This window comes from Cyprinodon variegatus, unplaced genomic scaffold (genome assembly GCF_000732505.1).
Source record: "Cyprinodon variegatus isolate N-32 unplaced genomic scaffold, C_variegatus-1.0 Scaffold359, whole genome shotgun sequence".
Classification (NCBI taxonomy): Eukaryota; Metazoa; Chordata; class Actinopteri; order Cyprinodontiformes; family Cyprinodontidae; genus Cyprinodon; species Cyprinodon variegatus.
This window is the reverse complement of record NW_015150812.1, coordinates 775,853-795,855: the sequence shown is the minus strand read 5'-3', so window position 1 is coordinate 795,855 and position 20,003 is coordinate 775,853. Positions and strand designations below refer to the sequence as shown.

Sequence of the window (20,003 nt, the reverse complement as noted above, 5' to 3'; positions counted from 1 at the left end):
ATGAATGTGAAACCATAAGAGTCACATTGAACCATTTACGTAAAACTCAAAACAGTAACATATAAGTGGAACCATTGAAATACAAGTGGAATCCTAGATAGATGTATATAACTGGAAAAAAAAACAGATCTGTACAACCACTGACAGATATGTGAAACCATAAATATACCAATGGGACCCTCAACAGAAACGTGGGACCCTAAACAGACAGGATATGCCTGGGGAACCATTGACTTACGAGTGATAAAGGCTCATCATGTATGTCATTATCAAATGAGTGAAACCCTAAACAAATAATTTAAACTGATAACAGAAATGTGGAAACAAAAAACATATGAATTAATTTAGAAACAGCCATGTAAAATCCAAAACCATAGAGGTGGAAACATAAATAGACACGTGGAACACTAACACAAGTGAAACTATTAACATACAAATGGAAGCATAATCAGACACTCAAAACCATTAACATACAACTGGAACCCTAAAGAAACATGTGGAGCCATTAACAGACATGAGAAACCTCCCCCCCCACCCCCCAAAAAGAAACCAATACCATAGAAATTGGAACCGTTAACAGAAACGTTCAATTATTGTCATATCTATGGAACTCTTGACAGACACCTGAAACCATTAACATACAAGTAAAATTCTAAACAGACTCGTGGAACCATTATAGTATAAGCGGAGCCAAAACAAACATGTGGATCCCTAAACAGACACATGGGACCATAAACAGACATGTATAGCCAAATAACAGACATATGGAACCAATAACATACAACTAGAACCATAATGAGAGAAATGAGACACTAAGCAGACATGAGGAACTTTCTACAGACATGGTTTGAGGACATCTCAAGGACTGACCTCTGTGACGGCGAATACTCGGTTCCCACAAGGAACTACTTTGTACCACTTGTCATGCAGCAAGTCCATGTAACCTTCTGACTTGTACCTGCTGATGAACTCAGAGATGTTGGAACTCAGAGGAGAGTTCTGGGGTAGTCCGATACCGTAACCTGGCAATGACACATAGTAAGATCAGTCATAATCAACAGCACCAGTACTCTATTAGTATTAGACTGCTAATGCTTAGTGGGACAGTATCGATTGTAAAACATGGATTGGAGGTACAGCTTTAGATTCATTAGGGATTTCCATGAATTCTCTTTACTTATTAATTGGGAGGCTGGCAGTACCATGTCAAATAAAAGTAAATTATTGGACAAGTTTCATCTCTCTGATTGGACTATCCTCTGAATCTCAAGGACAGACGCACCTTCGATGGCGAAGGGTTTCCCAACGGTTGCCAGTTTACAGTCTGCATCGATGGAAACTTCGTAATCCAGGAGGGCTTTGTCCATGATGAAGGCATCCAACTGAGGAGGATCTGTCCTACAACCCAGAGAGACATGGTTATACGATGCTCTAGATACTCTGTTAGTAATTTTGAGGATCAGAAACACATCATGGGTCCGTTTCAAGAAGCTGGTTTAACAAATTCAGATTTTACTTTGCCACTCTTAATTGATCTAGCCAGGAATGCCAGGAACTCTAAGTTTTCGCTTTCACAATGACTGCTATGAATTAGTTGAATCAACTCTAAGTATGTCCACTCAGAGTTGAACAAGTGTGTAACGATTATGAAAAGCCATTATCAGCGTGGACTAGATTTGACGAATCACCATGACAACAGGCAACAGGAAGGGCCTGTTTCACCCCACTGAGACTAGAGATTTTAATGAAGAAAAAAAAATGGAGAATGTGTCTAAAATACAGAGAAACAGCACTACAGCTGTAAAGGTGAGGAAGATGGCGAAGGAGTGTTGCTCGAGTTAACGTGCAAGTTTATATGAATTCCCTGTGGCAGACCTTTTTACATTTATAAAGAGCAACTCTCATCCAGAGTCCTGCATGGGTTAGATTTTTCAAAACTATAACTGCCCGCCCCCGTTGGGGTCAGAATTGAGACCCGACCCATTACCAACAATTATTCCCATTTAAAACCTGGCCGTACTGTGTGGATCGTTAAATAACAAAATGCAACCCGACAAATGATCACATACTGTATACACAGCCAATAACAGAGGCAGAAAAGATTATTGCCTCCAGTACACGCTGCGCTCACAGATTAAGAGTTGTAAAATCAATCTAAAATCAGATTCTTCCTAATCACGACCCCACTCCTAGACTGAACTGTAAAAATTAATATTTTACGTTTTTGCAGAAAGTAAATAAAACAAACTTATACTAGTAAGTTTTACATACCTAGAAATGTTTACGCATTTTAAGTGGCCACTTTGATATTTATCAGCCTAATTGAATATGTATTTATGATATCTGAAATACATTTCTTAATAGTGAGAATAAAACAGGATGACCGCTACCACAGGAATATGGAGATCTGAAATTAATTTCTAGACATCCAGAATGTTTATTCTAGATGTGAATAATGTCATTTTGTTTGAAATATCATTTTGACAAGGCAAAAATGTTTCAGATATAAGGAATACATATTCAGTAAAACTAATACATATCCAAATAGCGTGCCATAGCCTGCTGAAACCACGATAACATTTTATTTCTAGTTTATTTCTTGAATTGCATCTGGCAGCAGGTGAAGATGAAGTCTAAACACGTTCTAATAGATAGGACCTGTGCATCATCTCATGGCATTCCTCCTCATGTCATTTCTGCCTTCCATTACAAATTAAATACTAAAGCCAGGCATACACTGTTCAAAATTCTCAATCGTTGCACACAGCTACAGCTGTAACTGTATGAGGAAACTGCATGGTTTAAAAGTTCTTGGGATCTAAAAACCACACAGCGTCCAGAGATGGCGCTCGTCAGACTGGTCAATCTGGAAGAAGAACTCCCTTGTTTGCACATACGCAGTGCTTGAGGTCCTGGTAAATCGGCTCATAGCTCTGCTTCAACAGTAAGATTCACGACAGCTGAGTGAATTTCAAAGGTGTTTGACTTTCTCCTGACCTTACGATTCCTGATCAGGAGGTGGTCTGGAGAGGCTGATCGCTTCTCGTTGCACACTGGAGAATTGTCCCGAAAAGGGCAAAAAAGTTTAAATGGCCGTTTGCAGCTGCTTCGGATTTTATCATCCCAATAAATGATCGTTATTAGTGTTTATCAGTCCCATAGAATAGCTTCAGATCGTGCCAGTTGGCTCAGTAGGTTGTTATCACATAGTCAATCCCAATCTTAAAGGTAATTCCTTTTCTCCCTGTGGAATTAATTCATCTTTTTATGTATAATCTGAAAATAATTTCAGTAGTTCTTCATGTACTCTAAAAATAAATTCATAAACATAAAATGATCTACATGTTTCTCATATTAAACAAACAAAAAATAAATAAGACTCATATCCTTTAAACTCTGTTGTAGAATCCTCTTCCTATAAATATTTAATTATCTTTGAATTAATGCCGATCATTCTTTATTAAGACCTTTGTCAAAGGCCATGCAATGTTTGTTTTTTTAAGAACAAAACTACATAAAATTCTCCTGACTAAACCAGGTTAGCTCTGGTGAGAATGTTATTAAAGTGACTGAAACAGTGGCTGAGTGAACGCTCTTTGTGAAACAGAAAACTCCAGGTTTCCCACATTTCGGGTTTAGAAAACAGAGTTAACTTTTCAGTAAACCTGCCTTGTGAAACGGATCCCATATTTGCAACAAAACCACAGATCTTCCTGAGTCAAAATGAAGACACTTGTTGGACTCTTACTTTAGGGTGGCAACACCGTCAGGCGTTGTCGGTTCGTTGAAGCGTCGCATGTACTCGTGCATTTCTGGGAAGCTCTTCTTCATGTAATCTTCCGCGCTGCTCTCTCTCACCGTACCAAAGCGGAAGCCATGTGATGGGTGGTGCAACTGGACACAAACAAAGAACAAACATAGAAAGAAGAAAGAATACCTGTTCTGAGGCAGAACTAAAGTTAGTTTAAGGACTAAAGTATACAACGTGAGAAGAGAAAACACAAGAATGAGTTTGAAATAGGATTCAATTTATGTAATAAGTCACTTTAAGATAGAATTGAGATATGAAATATATGAAGATATGAAAGTATCCAAATCCAGTACAAGCTGAGCTGTTTGGCTATTGTGAGCTGAGCTCTGGGATCATCCATTGACTTCATGAAGATCCAGAGAGGTTCAGATGGGGAGGGTGAGATCTAAAAGTTTATATATTGTCTAAAGAGACAAATCCGCCGAAAATACATTTTTACAACCAGAATGTTTGCAAAAATTTTCCATATTAGACAAAAAACTACCAATTCCCCCTGATTAAGAACTAGTTGAGCCCAAACCATCCACTCCATTACCACCAAATCCATAACAATCTGATCCAGAACCCTGGTTGGAGAACCTTCAGATAGAGCGTCACTTATTCCAGAACCATCCTTCACCCTTATTACTAATTTTTTATCCAACTCTTTTTTTAATCACTGTGCAGGTAAAAACACTACTGATGCAAATACACATTTTATGCTGATGACAATTTAGTTCATGACAATTTAGTTTACTGCCATGCTGTTCCTGAGGTGCTAGAGTGTCTGCAGTTTTTGTTAGTCTTCTCAGTCTGAGTTGTTCCATCTCAGATTTACCCTAAAGGCTGAAAAGAACAGGGTCAAAATTTCTCACTCCACGCTGTAATACTGTGATGCTTAAAGGTCACCTGACTGCCATTAGCAGTCCACAGACTCATGTGTACATTTTTATTCTCTCACTAAGATAGTCCATTAAAAGATCTCTCCCTTAGGACTTTCATTTTTTCAGGCGCCCTGTTAATACGATCAGAGCTTGTTTAATACCGATTACCCAGTGATTCCAAATCCTCCACTACTGTATGTCTCAGTTCTTTCTCTGTGTGCTCCTTATAAGCAATGCCTGTTACATCCTCTGTAACACAGTTGAGCTCCACTCCAAATTCCCTCCAATGTGAAGAGAGCCTGTGTGAGAGATGCCATTAGAGCCAAACAAACCGAATTGACAAAGAACGACAGAGAGGGGATCCATCCATGCTGACATTTGGAGAGGTCAGAGAATGTGGAACTGCTCTCATTAATTTACTGTTGTAAATGAGACGATGGATCTCAATATGACAGCCTGTATAAAAAAGGTTAAGTAAAATAAATTATAGATACTTATTTGGAAGATCTGTCAGGATTACAGTAAGTAGAAGCTACCTTTCTTATGCACCATGCCTTGAGACCTTCTATAGATGCCTGTAATATACTCTGTCACATGTTAAGCAATGATGCTAACTGAGTTTCTGTCTGTGGGGATGCCCTGCTCCTATCATAAGTCCAACCTTTCTTCTGCGATGGGCCCTGTAGACGTCTGTAAGATGTTTCCACCTACATCTGGTAACAGCACAACATGTCCAATTTTTATGTTCCTGTAAAAGGCTAAAACATGACCACTGTGCTTCAGACATCTCTTTCTCTCTGGAAAGGTTGGAGAGAGGAGTGCACCACTGCGAGCCAATGTTCATGCAGCAGCCGCAGAGCTTCATTCTCTGCACATTAAAGGATAAAAGCTCTTCACACACAGATGGACGTCCAATTAAAGCCCTTTGAGCTCCCAGCAGCTCCCGGCTGTACAAACACTCAGCTCCGTGCTTCATGCTTCATTCGGCTGCTGAATTAAAGTGTGATTAGAGCAGAGCAGGTGATCCCGAGAACAAATTTAATCTGCAATTGGTCCAGAACAGAACCAGTGGAGTGGAGTGACTCAACTATCAGATCACCTTCATCATCAAACAGAAAGCTTTGAATGAACTGACTGTGAAGCATTGAGCTGAAGTTCCAAGAAGTTCCACTCACCCAGTTATGACTCTGAAAATATAATTATATGTAAACTGGTTACTGACTCTTACCTGCAGGTTTTCTACAGCCCAGAAAATGGACAGCTGATTGATTTAAGGCTAGGAACCGAAGCATGTAGCCTGTGCAAGATGCTTTAACTCTCTCACCTTGGTATCATGGATTCCTGAGACCTCCTCAAAGGTCTTTTCCCCCACCATGACGGCGGCGAGGTTGGCAGTGTAGCTGGACAGTACCAGCAGGCAGAAGATAGCCCACAGGTTCATCAGAAAGCGGCCTGTCCAACACTTTGGAGTCTTGGATGACACAGTGCGCCCAAACAGGATGGCATAGCACAGATTCAAAGCAGAAGAATAGGAGAACACCCTCATCCTATTGCGACCATGAGGCGTCATCCCAAATGGGCTCTTCCACTCATACAGAGTCAAGAAGAGCGCCGTGATGTGAAGCGCCAAGAAGATACCCACCCACATTGACCAATGCAGGGGCCACATGAAGGCACCAATGGGAGCTGCGGTGTCCTTACTGCGTACCAGAATGCCCAGACTTGTCGAGAAGAAAGGCGAGGTGAAGTCAATCACGCGGCTGCGGGCAGAGTTGATGCTGAAGGAGGTGACGGCCATGTCTGCCAGACCATTCAGGAGATCCCCCACCAGCCCAGTCCAGCGACCCCCTTTCCATGCACCGTACTTTCCATCTCCAACGATATAAAGGTCGAAGTCGAAGCCTAGGTCCTCGGCAAGCTTCTCCAAGAGGTCAATGCAGTAACCATAGCAACACTTCTTATATTCCAGAGGCAGTGAGCTGCCGTTCCCAGCTGCCAACTCCCTGAAGTACTGCTCCAGAATCTCTGAATTGTTAGTTTCAGCGTCGAGGCAGAACTGGCCTGCAGGGCAGCTAGCATCAGCGTCCACATCCCTTGTGAAAACGAAGGGATGCTCCACCAGGGTCACCACCCGGACCCGAGTCCCCGCCACAGGCATCCCGGGCCGCCAGCGGCCTCCGCTCCTCCCACTGAACGACTCTATCCGGCGTCGGGGTTTAGGACCCTGCCACACTTCCTGGTCCTCAACCTGCAGCTGGCCCCCCTCCCAGCTGCCAACCGTCACCCAAGCGGGCTGCCCCAGTGGATCCCGACGCAGGCTCCAGATGTGGAACCGCTGCTGGGTCAGCACCAGAGAACAGTTGTGATCAACTCGAACCGGACCAGTGAGTCCGGAGAAGGAGATGTTTGCCAAGAACCTGCAGGAGAAAAAAAAAACAGCAGTTGGTCATGAAGAAGACATTAGGTCTTGTTTTTTTTGTTAACGGGCCGCCATTTCAGTTTCAGTTTATTTATAAAGCGCAAATTCACAACACATGTCATCTCAAAGCACTTTACAGTAATCAAATCATACCGTCAAATTTATTCAAAGTTTTTCTATCTAAGGAAAACCAGTTGATTCCATCTACTCATTGACTCGAATGCAGCCCCACCAATGAAAGTATAATGTAACCAGGGATCAAACCCAAAATGGGTTTCTATCAGTAGCAAGTTAAATGAAGAGCATAGTGGCAGTTAATTAAAAGATCCTGTCATCTAAACCAGTTTTTAATCATTCTGTGTTGACAGCCTCTTTAACGTGAATCCCTTCTAGACTTTAGGGGAGAAACTAAACGTCTCAACTCTACTTCTAAAGACATTTTCTTGGCATTAAAAATCTAATTAAGGATAACAGCAAAGCTGATTACCTTGTAAAACATCTCTGGCTGCAGAGGCAATAATCCTTTTACATTTTCATGTATTTCAGTTTCAGTTATTTATTGAGCATCAATGCAGAACAGCCTTCTAAAAACATAACACACTGATCCAGTATAAAGAAATATGCATCCAGTTCGGTCATGCAGACAGATTCCAAGGCAGGATCATCTCTGTGTCTGTACTATCACTGGGATTGACTTCATAGATTCCTCTGATCGGATGAAGAATGACATAAAAACCTTTGATTGGTTGGGGAAGCAGCCCTCTGGGGTACTTTGGTCAACTTAGTTTAAAGTGAACCCTAAATAAATCAGCATCAGCTTTATTTGGCAGATATGTGTACACATGAGGAATTTGACCCTGAATTGTACAATGCCTACAATATGTTTACTTATGTAATAACAGTTTAAAACAACAAACAGAGTACAAAGCAGTACTTAAATTATTAAATGCATAATAAATTATATGAAACAAAGGCTGAACAGAGGTACATTTGCTGGGTTATTGTACAGGAGTTCCTGACACTGTGAGTCTGTCATGATTCTGCCCTTTCCGGACTTTTTGGTTCTGTTTACGTTTTCTTTTTTGGTTCTCAGTTATGCTTTATTTTTTGTTATTCTGTGTTTGTGAAGATTTATATCAAAGAATTTGAAGTCTTAGTTTTACTTTCCCTTGTTATTTTTTTACTTACTTCTTTTCAGCACTTCTGGTATTATTTATTCCTTGTTCTAGTTTTAGTTGTAGTCATTAGTTTTATTTCCTTGAGCTTCATTTAAGTTCTTTCCCAGTTACGGTCAGATCCGGTTGATTTCCGGGGTAATTCTTGTTGTTACCTGTCCAGGGTATACTCTGCCTTGCCCATAGACTGCCGGAGATAGCACCGGCCCCACCGCCACCCTGACAAGGTATAAGCGGGAAACGATGGATGGATTTTTTTGTTGCCCCCTAGTGTCCCTTTCCTTTTCCCTTAGCTCCTTTTTAGTTTCTTCTGTCCCCTATCAGCTTATTCGCCCATTCATTGTTTCTATCTCCCACATATACGCAGCTCCTGTGTAGTTCCTCTTTAGTGGATTCTGTTCATTTTGCATGTGTGTTCCTCCCAAGTGTTTAGGGTTCTAAGTTCCCTGCCAGTTCAGTCTGGATTTTTGCTTCTGTTGCCACCAACTTCATAATTAAACCTACAATAAACCACCTCTGCTGGTTTATGCTGGTTTAAACCACCTCTGCTTCTGTCTCTGCATCTGGGTCCTCTACAAACATGCCCTTAGTGTTTTAGACCTAATAGCTGACCAAGAAATTGAGAAGTCATGGAATTAATTGTTCTGGTCTGTCACTTTGTCTTGATCTAATTACTCTCTGCTTCCCACTATTATTGCTCAATCAGCACACCTGTGCCACTCCCGCTTACTCTCATCAGCGTTCAGTCCTCCCAACTGTGATTTAGCCTTTTTAATCAAGCATTATACCTGTTGATGGGGCCAGATCATTGAAAACCCTTGGTTAGTAGATGTCCTGCATACTTTTTCGCCAGATTTCCTGTTTGTGATCCTTTTTCTGCCCTAAGTCTTTCTTGCCTTTGTCTCACCCATACCAGACCTCGCTGGGTTTTCTGATTTCAGGGTATCAAATACATTTCTGCCTCCTGACCACTGCCTGTCACCTAGCCCCCTGATCTGTAAGCTTGATTTTGCCTCCTCGGTTCCGACACTGTCTCTGTCGCAAGATTTCAGATTCAGGGTCCTCTGTCTGGCATTTCACAGTAACTTGTAAATTCAAGGCGACATTCACTTCTATAATTTAAAATAGTCTGGATCATGGAACCAAAATATTTTCAATCAGGTATGTGTCATACCCGTTGATTTTCTAACAACACCTTTTAGCTTAGTTAGCACTTGTGTTTAAGTGGAGCTCAGGTTGCCATTAAATGGTGATCTGGATTGGATGTAGCAGATAATGATGGGCAGTTTTCTTTTTTTCCCGTCAGTCCTGACTAACCAATGTAGTCCGTTCCTTCATTTTTCATGACAAATCCAAACCAGGCAGTGATGGATGAGTAGAAGAGAGACTGGATGATGGTTGAATACACCTGATCAGCAGGCCTGGCAGACAGAGGGCTGGTGCGTTCCCCATGGTAAGTTGATTAAAGTCTTTGACTGTTATGCTGTGGACCTGGGTGCAAAACAATGGTTGAGTAATGAAAGGGAATTAGGAAAAAAGACTTGGCCGAGATGACTGTTATGTCATTAATGAACTGAAAGAGATTGACTGAGTCCCCTAAGTTGCAGTCCCTGGTTGAGAAAGAGGACAGTGTGGAGAAAACACACCCATGAGGGATGCCAGTGTTGACAGTCAAGTGCTGGATGTGATGTTCCCCAGCCTGTTAATCAGGACGTTTTTTGATCCACCATCAGGTGAAGGCTGGTACAATTAGCTGAGGGAGGGTTGGATCTGTGGATGTCTGGCAGCTGTTCTGCCCAGACTTTCAGACCATCTTGATCTATTGTCTCTACATCTTCTTTACAAAGCATGGATGCAGGAGAAGAGTCTGCAAGATGAGGTAGAAGCATAGCTTAGCCGTGAATTAGGGTTTTTGATTTTTATATGAGCTGTAGGTTTTAATCTGTTTCCACATGTCCTGACAAAAACAGATATAGGAGGTGACAGCATCATCTAGTGGAATGAAAAATGTATAACGAAAGCCAACGTAGAGACAGCCATCCTCAGGGGAAGTAACGTTTGTAAAGCTGTTCGGAATTCAGGTTCTCTTAAGGACTCCAGGCCAGGAGGGGGCCCTAATCAGCTATAATGTCTGCTACCATAGACCCATGGCCCTCTGCTGATTCTTCCATCATGTGAAGGTTTAATTTCCTGCATATCAGGAGTCTCATTTGGTTTGATAGTCTCTTGTAGCTTTAGATTCTCTGGAGGTTCAGGATAATAAGAACATGATAATAGTTTTTTGTTTCCTTTCCAGCTGCATGCAAACAGACCGAGAGCCGAGGGACTCTGGTTATCTGCAGCACTTGTTTCTGCTCCAGCAGCTGGAGGTCTGATAGGGGGACGGAGTTTCAGGCTCTCCAATAAATCCCCTTATGAATAAAACTCAAATCTTTGTTTCCACACAGAGAAATACACCCAACGCATCTTCTTGAATATAAATGACATTAATATGAGTGTTTTTCCAGTAGCTTGGCTTAGAGACAAAAATGGGCAAGTCAGATTCACCCGAGGGTTTTCCTCCAACAGCTGCTGGAACCCATTCATAGAACAACTAATAAAAAATGTAATATGTGGTTAAAGTGCCTGCTAATGTCATTTCTAATCAAGGGTTGGCAGTGGCGGCACTAGAGATTTATTAGTCAGGGGAGCAGCAAAGAGAGACCTCAGTTTTTATAGGGGATCCAATTAAATTTGATAAAGCAAATAATAATATAGATACAAAGTATGAACTGATCTCAGGCTATGGTGACTATATACTTTATATATACTCTAATGCATGTTACTAAATGATTATTATAGACTTACACAGCATATTAATGAACTTATTTAAATTATCCATCACATATTAAAAAAGAAGCTAAAATTAAGCTGAAACAAACCACAGAAAACCTCTTTGCAAGAGGTGACAAAATACTAATTCTGGATTTTTCTAGCCCTGTTATCAGTACCTCAGTTAATACTTTATATAAATGTTTTACTTGAAATAAAACTTATTATATCCTTATTGCACATATTTTTTTCAGTTATACAGAACTTAATTTTGTATTTGTAATAAATTGCTATGACTTGTCCTGTTTATTATAAAGTCAGAATTCTGCCAAAAGTGCACATGAGTAATAAATACACATAAAGCAGTGTTTTTGTATACAAACACATGTAATCTACTATCTAATGTGAATTTTGGGCATTGCATGTGTTAAATTATATAATTAATGCCCCGATTATATCACAAGCGAGCATGCGCCCTATCAGTGCTCATTGCTTGCTTTTTATGTGCTTCTTGATCTTTTTTTACGCGCTCATATCAACATTTGGTACTTTGAAGTTGGCAACCGCCGTAAAAAATTAAAAGCCTGTGATTGGATTCTTTCAGGAAATCTCGCCTCTTGAGGCAGTGGCCGACCGTTTCTTTCTGGTTGCTCTAACATTTGTAACGCATCTTCAGGCTAATCTCTCTTCTCTTTAAGATATGAATTCTGACTTCATAGAAACAGCCACCTCCGGCATTCACTGACAATTTTGTAAACACAATGCTGGACACAAAGGAGGGAATGCTTCATGCATGAAACATTCAAAATGCTTGTTCTGACTAGAGTTATTTACATGTGTGTGTTTAAAAAACTGTTTGTATGAGTATTTGTGAAACGTGTGCCCTTTTGGCAGAATTCTGACTTTTCATATCCTCTATGGGAAGGATTTGTAGGCTCAGACAAGGGCTGAAGGGGATCTGGTTTTGAACCAGTGGTATTTCTTCCTTCTTTTGCAGATTACCTTTTTCTGCAGGCTTCCTCCTGCCAAGACCTACAGCACGCACTGGGACGGTCAGAGCCAGGATGAGTATCAGCTCCAAGTCTGGGGCTGTGGTTCTCATCTATAACAAGGTGTCTTGCCCTTTCAGGTTAGTGTGAGGGGGACTGGTGCCTATCTGCAACAGTCTTTGGGTAAAATGAAGGGCACAACCTGGACAACTCTCTAGCGCATCATTGGGTAACTTTAATAAACATTTTGCATAATAATTTGTTAGAAATACAATGATTATTCTTTATACAAATATTTTAAACATCCATTCTGATTAATATTCCGGTGAATACCTGTCAGGGATTATTCGAACGAATGATTAATTTCTAACTCTGCTTAAAACTCAGTCAGTGGAAACTATTGTTGTTTTTCCTGTGCTGAGAATAACTGTGTGTCTGTAAAAAGCTGCTGCAGACAGAGGTGCTCCTATCTAAATCTTCTGGAACACTGTCTTCATCTGAAAAGAAAAAAAATCAGTTGGTTGAACCTATTGTTCCTGACAGCTAGCTGATGTAGGCATGTCAAACTGCTGCTGGTCTCCTTGAACGAGTGATGAAGAGGAGAAATGGTCTGTGTGCCAGAATATATATATATATACGTCTTTTTTTATCTCTCTGCAAGATATTTTTTCAAACTAGATTAATGGTGACAGAACAAAACCTCTCTCCCCAGGTTGAGCAAGTGTGCGGAAACTCTATGTCCACTGAGCTTAACAACTGGACTTTCAGTCCTGCAGATCATGTAGCAATGCCTGATTGTTTAGGATGAGAAGGCTCTTCTGACAAAACTTCATCTACAAGAATTTAATTCAATTTAGTTTATTTATATAACGCAAATTGTAGCAACAGTAGAGAGGATAAACTCCCTTTTAACAGGAAGAAACCTCCAGCAGAACCAGGCTCAGTGTAAGCGGCCATCTGCAGAGGACGACTGGGGTTCAAGGAGACAGAAGCAGACAACTGAGGTGCAGAGGTTTTGATTTTGAAGAAAGAGAGTAAGCTCAAACTATCTAAGACCGTTTTCTTGGGCCTTCAACCTTTAATGCCTTAGAAATTAAATTGAGTATTTAATAAATCCAGATTCTGTTAGTAAACCAGCCTTTCAGAGAAAGTGTCAGTGTTGGTTCTGTTATGCTTTCTTTTAAGTATTCAGTTTTACTTTGCTCCATGTTTTCTAGTTTTAGTGGTTTAATTCTTATTTTGTTGTGTTCTCTGGTTATTTTTTTTTAGGTTTTTATTTAATGTCCTCTGCTCCCCTCTTGTGTTCTCCTTTTTCCCTAGCTCCTTTCCTGTCTGCTCTGTTCACATCTGCTCCCAATCTGCTCGTTAGCCCTCTCTTTGTTCAGTCTCCCATAAATACATTCCTTATGCAGTTCCTCAGTGCTGGTTCCTCATCAAACTTCGACTTACAGCGTCTTACAGTGTCTTACCTCGTCATGATTGTTTTCCTCTGTTGTCCCCATGCTTTCTGGTTTGTTTACCTTTTTCTTGTTGGATTTTTTGGGGGGGATTTTTGGATTCCTGCCTCAGTTGTTTGTTTACCTCGCATTAAATCTACAAAAACTCACCTGCCTCCCTGCCCCTGCATTTGGGTCCACAAACCTCAACCCAATCCTGACAGCAAGTTATGCTTATATAAGCCGTTTACCATGTAAACGAAACCAAAAGAATCCTTCTCAAATCCATACAAGGTCACCTTTAATTGATATATTTAAGATGTAGGTCTTGGAGTTTCTTTTTTAGTAGGTTGGAGGGGGGTTATGTTTTGCCTTTGCTAGACTCAATCAAGTACAAAACTGAACATAAGTGTTCTTCTGTTTCATGTGTCAGTGTCTGAGAGGTGGTGTCTCACCTGGAAAGGTACTGGCCTGATGTTGCTGCTTCTTGTGTGTGGTAGCAGCTCCCAGTATTCTGGACCAGAGCCAGGTCCGGTCTCTCCATTGAAGCTGCAGCAACAGCTCTTGTGATGAGCTGCAGGGCATCTTTGATGTAAAAGTCGAGGGGCTTCCGGTTGACTTCTCCGTAAGCGAGCAGGCCGAGCGGTAGGCCAATGGTGTGCAGCACATCGGGGCTAAGTGGCTGGCCCAGAACCCAATGCACTGTGGGTAAGGTCAGGCCAAGGTCCTGAGCACTGCGCAGCACTGCAGCAGCACATTCTGGGTCCGCTCCAAACAGCAGTACCGAAGCAGGTGGGGGCTGGTTCTGATTGAAATGTCGGGACAAGAAGTCATGGATCTGGGTGTCATCGTGGGCTGACTGCGTCAGATTCAGCAGGGCTTGTAGTCGCCAGGTAACTGGGCCAGCACCATCCCACGAAGCAAAGGGCTGTGAGTCTAGGAACCGTAGGAGACCACCTGCCTCCTCCCAGCCTCGGCAAAGAACCACAGTCCCTTCCTTCCAACCAGACCGCTGCAGAACCGTCAGCAGAAGATCAGACAGAGCTGACTCTTGAACTCCGGTTACCATCTGGAGGTGGAACTGGTTCTGTGGAGAATAGCAGCAGGAGGAAAATCAAATTAGAACCTAAAGAACTGCATCTTTGATGAATCAGAACATATCAGAATGTTTCATCTGGAAACAATGCAATAAGACGTAGCAGAGCCAGACAGACAGTTCTAATTCTGTTTCAGATATTCTGTAACAATCATAACCAATGTTTAACATTGAAACCCAAACAGGAATGAATATTCTGAGAGCTCAGTGGGACCAGAACTAAAAAACTTAAATTCTCTAATAAAGATGGCGTCACAGAACCGTTGAGTGGGGCCAGAATTGTCAAACTGTAGTCCCCATCTTCTGCTCCTAGCGCCTGCTGTTTTATAAGGTTAACATTGAGAACACTATCAGACTGCAATTTCAGATGGCTTTTACCCTACTGGACTTCATTATTTTTTTGGAAATGACATATAGAATGCTAGTCAAATCCTGGAATACATCTTTTTGAAGAAAACAAAAAAACAATCTACCAAAAAACAATTTAAGCCCTCCATCATAATACCTGAAACATGAAAAAGTAAAGCCTTTATTATGTGTCACACAGAGTACATGTGAAGAAATAGTGGATTTTTGTTAAACTCTGTAATGTGGGCTGTGCCTATATGTACTGTCACCAAAGGACTGTGGCTCCTTAACACCAGTAAGGGACTTTGCAATTTCTCTAAACTAAAGGAAATAACAGGAAGCATACAGACTCCTTTGCCTACCTCCTTCTTTACTGCAAGCACTATTTAGACAGCACTTATCACGGTAAATGCTGATGCACACCCACTATGACTAAAGACTCTGTAGCAATTAAAACATTTCGGAAACAGCCATTGTAATAGAGTTGTTCCTGGTCTGAGTTACCAAGGGAACCCAGGTTACCCAGAAGCGAGTGTTTTTTTATTTTTTATTTAACAGGTAAGGTAATAAGGTTCCTTATAATCAATATTCAACTTAACAGTAAAAAAGAATCAGGTGCAGATCTTAATGGGAAGGACCAAACCAGAACTATATGAGTCAAAAAGTTTATTGAGGCAGCTCTGGAGAAGGCCGTATGGATATCCTCTTAGGGTCCTTTCCTGAGCCATTTTGGGACAGCTGAAAGATCAGATCTTTGGGACACAAAGATCTGATCGAGATGACTGGGTTTCATTTTTTACGAATGTAAATGCATGACTCCACCAGCATTCAAGGATCATAATGGTATGATCAGGGATGCTCTGTCTGGACGCAGTTGATTCAGCTCTGATATTTAAGGAGGGAATTGATCATGGCTCTGCTGAATGTTTGAAGAATTTGGAAGAATTGTAAACCCAGAATCTCATATTCTGATTTCCAAATTGGTTGATGAGTAGATGGTCATAAGGAGAGGTGTTTGTCACTAGCCTGGAATTAATGTAGTTTAAGTCGTAGGGATGCGGCTGTTCCAACTGTTGCATTTCCAGATTCTCCCAAGTGGTGCCCGACTTTACACGACTGAATAAAGTGAATGTGATTGGTCGTTTATCAAGGGGGCTGGGATTGTTGTGGTGGAAGGTTTGCAAGCAAGTTTGATTGTGGCCGGTTTGTGAAAAGCCTCTTGATAACCAGTTAGCAACTTAATGCTAGTAGGTTCCCAATGGGAAATTTCATTGGGACCAAGTAGCACTAAATTGGTGACTGAGAAACGACACTGTCAAGGAACGCTATGGACAGTGGAAACATGCAAGAGGAGGAGAGTTTTGTGATGGAGGTCTTGGATGAGTCTCCTCCGTCATACATTTTTTATCTAGAGGAGGAAAGTGGGGATGAGGAAGTTGTAGAAGTGGACGCCAGGGCGGCAGAAGCTTGGTTTGATGTAGAAGGCTTACAGTCGTACATGTTTGAGCCCTTTCCTCGCAACGCTGCCAGTTCTGTTAGCTCTACGCCTGCTGAAGACACAGACGTCCATCCCCATGAACACTGGGACGGAACTCAGTGGTAAAGGAAATCATTCTTATTACAACCGTAGCTTATATTAGCTGCTACATATGAATCAAGATGCTAGGCCCAAAAAAATTTGATTGACAGATGACCATTGATATATGATTGGCCGAATTTAGGTGTAAAAGCTGACGTTTAACTAACTGGCCTGCTTAAAATAAAGGAAAAAAACACCACAGATTTTAAGACAGGATTCTTTTTTTTAAATAGAAATTTTCTAACTTTTGGGACAATATTGTGTGATAAAGAGTACGTTTATATACATGTTTAAGCCAATGATTTGACATTTAGATATGACCTCCCTACGACTTTAAAGATCAGGATACTATAATCCATATTTTATTTTTTTAGCAGAAAAATACAACATAAAACTTCAAAAATGATTCCAGTCTTATGAGAAAGCATACCGTGTGCAGGGAGCATGGCAGAAGAGGCGGACCAACTGAGAGGTATTGGAGAATTAAACCTGCTAAGGTGTTAGCAGAAGATTGTTGTGGAAAATGGAGAAACTTCAGTTAGATAAATATCTGAATCTAATGTCATGTGTCTAAGAGAAGTAAGAGATTGCATCAAAGATGATATATTGGTAACAAGGGATATGAGTTGCCTGAAGACGGAAATGATGCTGTGTTGAGATAAGAATCAGCCACCATTTATGTCCCCAAAAGGGTAGTTGCAATAACGACAGAACAAAGCTTGTGAAGTGTATAAGAGAGTAAAGTGGACTGTGACTGACTAAAATTGAACTCCCTTGTAATATTTCAGAGCGTAAATAGCAGTGAGTGAGTCTTTTACCAAAATGTCTAATAATTCCATTGATATAAATCCAATAGAGTTGTTCACCTGATGTTTGAAAGTTTTTTCTGCACTGCAGAAATAAGTGTATTTGCCCTTAATTTGAGAAGGAAAATAAAATTATCTGCCAAAGGAATTAGCATTAGATTAGTTATTATGCACTTGAAAGAAGAGACTGCAGTTCTTTTCTTATTTTAAATGTAAATTGTCTTATTCCATTGGCAAAGTAACTCTCTTATCTGCTCAATTCAAGAAAAAATGCTGTTTTTAAGAAAAATTGACTTACTTAGAATTACATTTTTTTGCAGTGTGATGAGTGTTTCTATAGGATCACAGTAGAACCACAGACACAGAGTAAAGCGAAGCTCACTAAACACTGATGCAGGAATCACAGTCCCACCTTGAAGCATCATTTTATGATGCTTTGTACATACTGTATATGATGAAGTGTAAAACTGACAGGAGAGTTTGAGATTCCCTGATTTTTTTTTCTAGAGCCAGAGATGCCCAGAAAGAAGTAGATTTCAGAATAATAAAGGAAATGTATTAAATTGCAATGACCAATGGTCGTTTCTTCGGAAACAGGCTCCATTTCTACCAGAGAGCCCCTATTGTGGAGCAGAACAGAAAGCTGTAACAATTAAAGTAATTGAGGATATTAGGAATGGAATGGAATAAATAACTAAGGTGCCTGAGATCATTGTAGACAATTCCTTCTTGAGGCAACATCAATTGATGATGTCCTTAGGTTTTAAAAATCAGCTGATGATCAAAATACAATAATTCCTTTCTGTAACGGCATGTGATGCTGCTGTTTGCAGTCCCATAACCAGTTCCAGTCTGTTCCCATTCCTGTAATACCTATTTACTTTTGAATAAATTCTTTGAACATTTATTTCTTATGTCTGCCTAATTGTGTTTTGATTTTATGTGCAAGCATCATACAAAACTACTTGTGGAATAACAAGGTGGAGAGGAACAGAGAAGGAAAGGTGAATGAGACCTACAATAAAGAGTCAAAAATAAGGAACAGTGTTAACAGTGAGGAACAGAGGTTGTACACGCAGTGTGTGGATGGGATCAAGAGCAGCCCAGAATAACCAGCAGCAAAGGTAGTGAAAAGGATATTATATTGACAAAAATATAGAGCATAAAGGCAGATCAATTATTAGACTTTGAATTCTGACCTGACATTTGGATCTAAGGGGCAAATTCTTCACTGAAGAGGTCAGAGTATATTAAGGTGATGATTTGTCAGTGAGTACTGGATGAGTAACTTGGCTGCAAGTGGACCTGCTGACTGAAGCTGATGAGCTGTTGGGGGATTCTGAAAGTTTGTGTCATGTGAAAAAAAGCAAGTACTGTATTTACATGCATGGAGGGATTGGGTGGCGTGATGAAAAGATGTATGTGAAGTGTACAAGGTGTGCACCAGGATTTAGTGAAGCTTTTAAATACATGGATGAGTAAACATGGAAGAGGAGCTGAGAATGCTAAGAAGCAGGGGAAGCAGGAGGATGTAGGATCTGGTTAAGGTTGATGTCACCGTGACATTTTCACAGTAGGTTGACTCGGAGAAAGAAGTTGATAGTCCAGGAGCCTGAGCTGTCGAAAATAACCTTTGATTTATTGCTGGTGCAGCGGAATGAGTTGGCTTTCCCTTTTAGCCCACAGTCACATCTTTGATGATGAAGGTAGTGGTAACAGAGGAGGGACACTGGGGCTAAGAGTTGGTGAGTGATGGGAACGTTCTGGAGGTGCGACTCAGTCAGTGTTATCATCCTGATAACCTGATGATTTAAAGGCAGGAGGTTCTGACAGAGACTGGTTTCAATAGCGGGGAGTTGCAAAAGCAGGAGGTTTTAAAATCAGGGAGCAGGAAACAGAAAGAGAAAAAAACAAGTTTAGAAACAGCTGGAGACTTATGCATGTGTGGTTCTGATAGCTTTAAGTTCTGATAGTTGAAGGTTCTGATTGCTACAGCTCTAACTGATTAAAAGCAAGAGGTTCTGACAGAATAAGGTTCAATTAACAGGGAGCCCCAACAGAGAATGGATCAGAAAGAACAGAGTTCTAACCAAAGGAGACTGGCAGAAGCTGGTCCCACTAACAGAAAGGTCCAATAGCTGGATGTTCTAAAAACAGGAGTTTGAATGGTGGGATGTTCTAAATACAGAATGTTTAGACAGAATGTGTTTCTGAGAGCAGCACTTTCTAACAGGATTCTAATAACAGGATTTTCTTGGAGAGGAAGGCTCTATCAGAAGATACCTTTAATAGGAATCGGTTGAACAGCGAGAGGTTCTGACTGTAAGATGTTCTCCAGTTTCAAACAGGAGAAGATGGTTCTTGCAGTAGGCCCAGAACCACTCATGTTCTTGTAGCTAATGGTTCCGTTTTTTTGTTGTTGATCTGGATCATGGAACATGCTTTCTGAGTCAGTCAGACTAATGTCTGTAGTCAGTCTGGACCTTAAGGAGGTTCTAATGTCTCTGCTCTTTCAGCACTATTCGGGTCATGTTGTTGAAGGAGAGGATTCCCTCCTGGCTGTCCAGCTGAACCACTGTTACCTAAACTCCAGCTGACATCAGAACGGATTTTGATCCAATAGGAGGTTTCGATCACAGCAGAGGCCTGAAGACGTACTCTACAGCAGAG

General features: G+C 40.9%; 1 protein-coding gene across 1 annotated transcript in view; it reads right to left on the bottom strand.

Annotated features, from left to right (window-relative positions):
* Positions 1 to 20,003, bottom strand: part of grin3b (glutamate receptor, ionotropic, N-methyl-D-aspartate 3B) — a 59,707-nt gene that overhangs the window by 12,939 nt on the left and 26,765 nt on the right. Inside the window, exons 2-6 of the mRNA XM_015386186.1 lie at positions 13,960 to 14,591; positions 5,999 to 7,091; positions 3,749 to 3,894; positions 1,283 to 1,398; positions 871 to 1,022 (exon numbers count right to left, since the gene is read on the bottom strand). Of these exons, the coding sequence (XP_015241672.1) occupies positions 871 to 1,022; positions 1,283 to 1,398; positions 3,749 to 3,894; positions 5,999 to 7,091; positions 13,960 to 14,591 (2,139 nt within the window). The remainder of the gene's footprint in view (positions 1 to 870; positions 1,023 to 1,282; positions 1,399 to 3,748; positions 3,895 to 5,998; positions 7,092 to 13,959; positions 14,592 to 20,003) is intronic.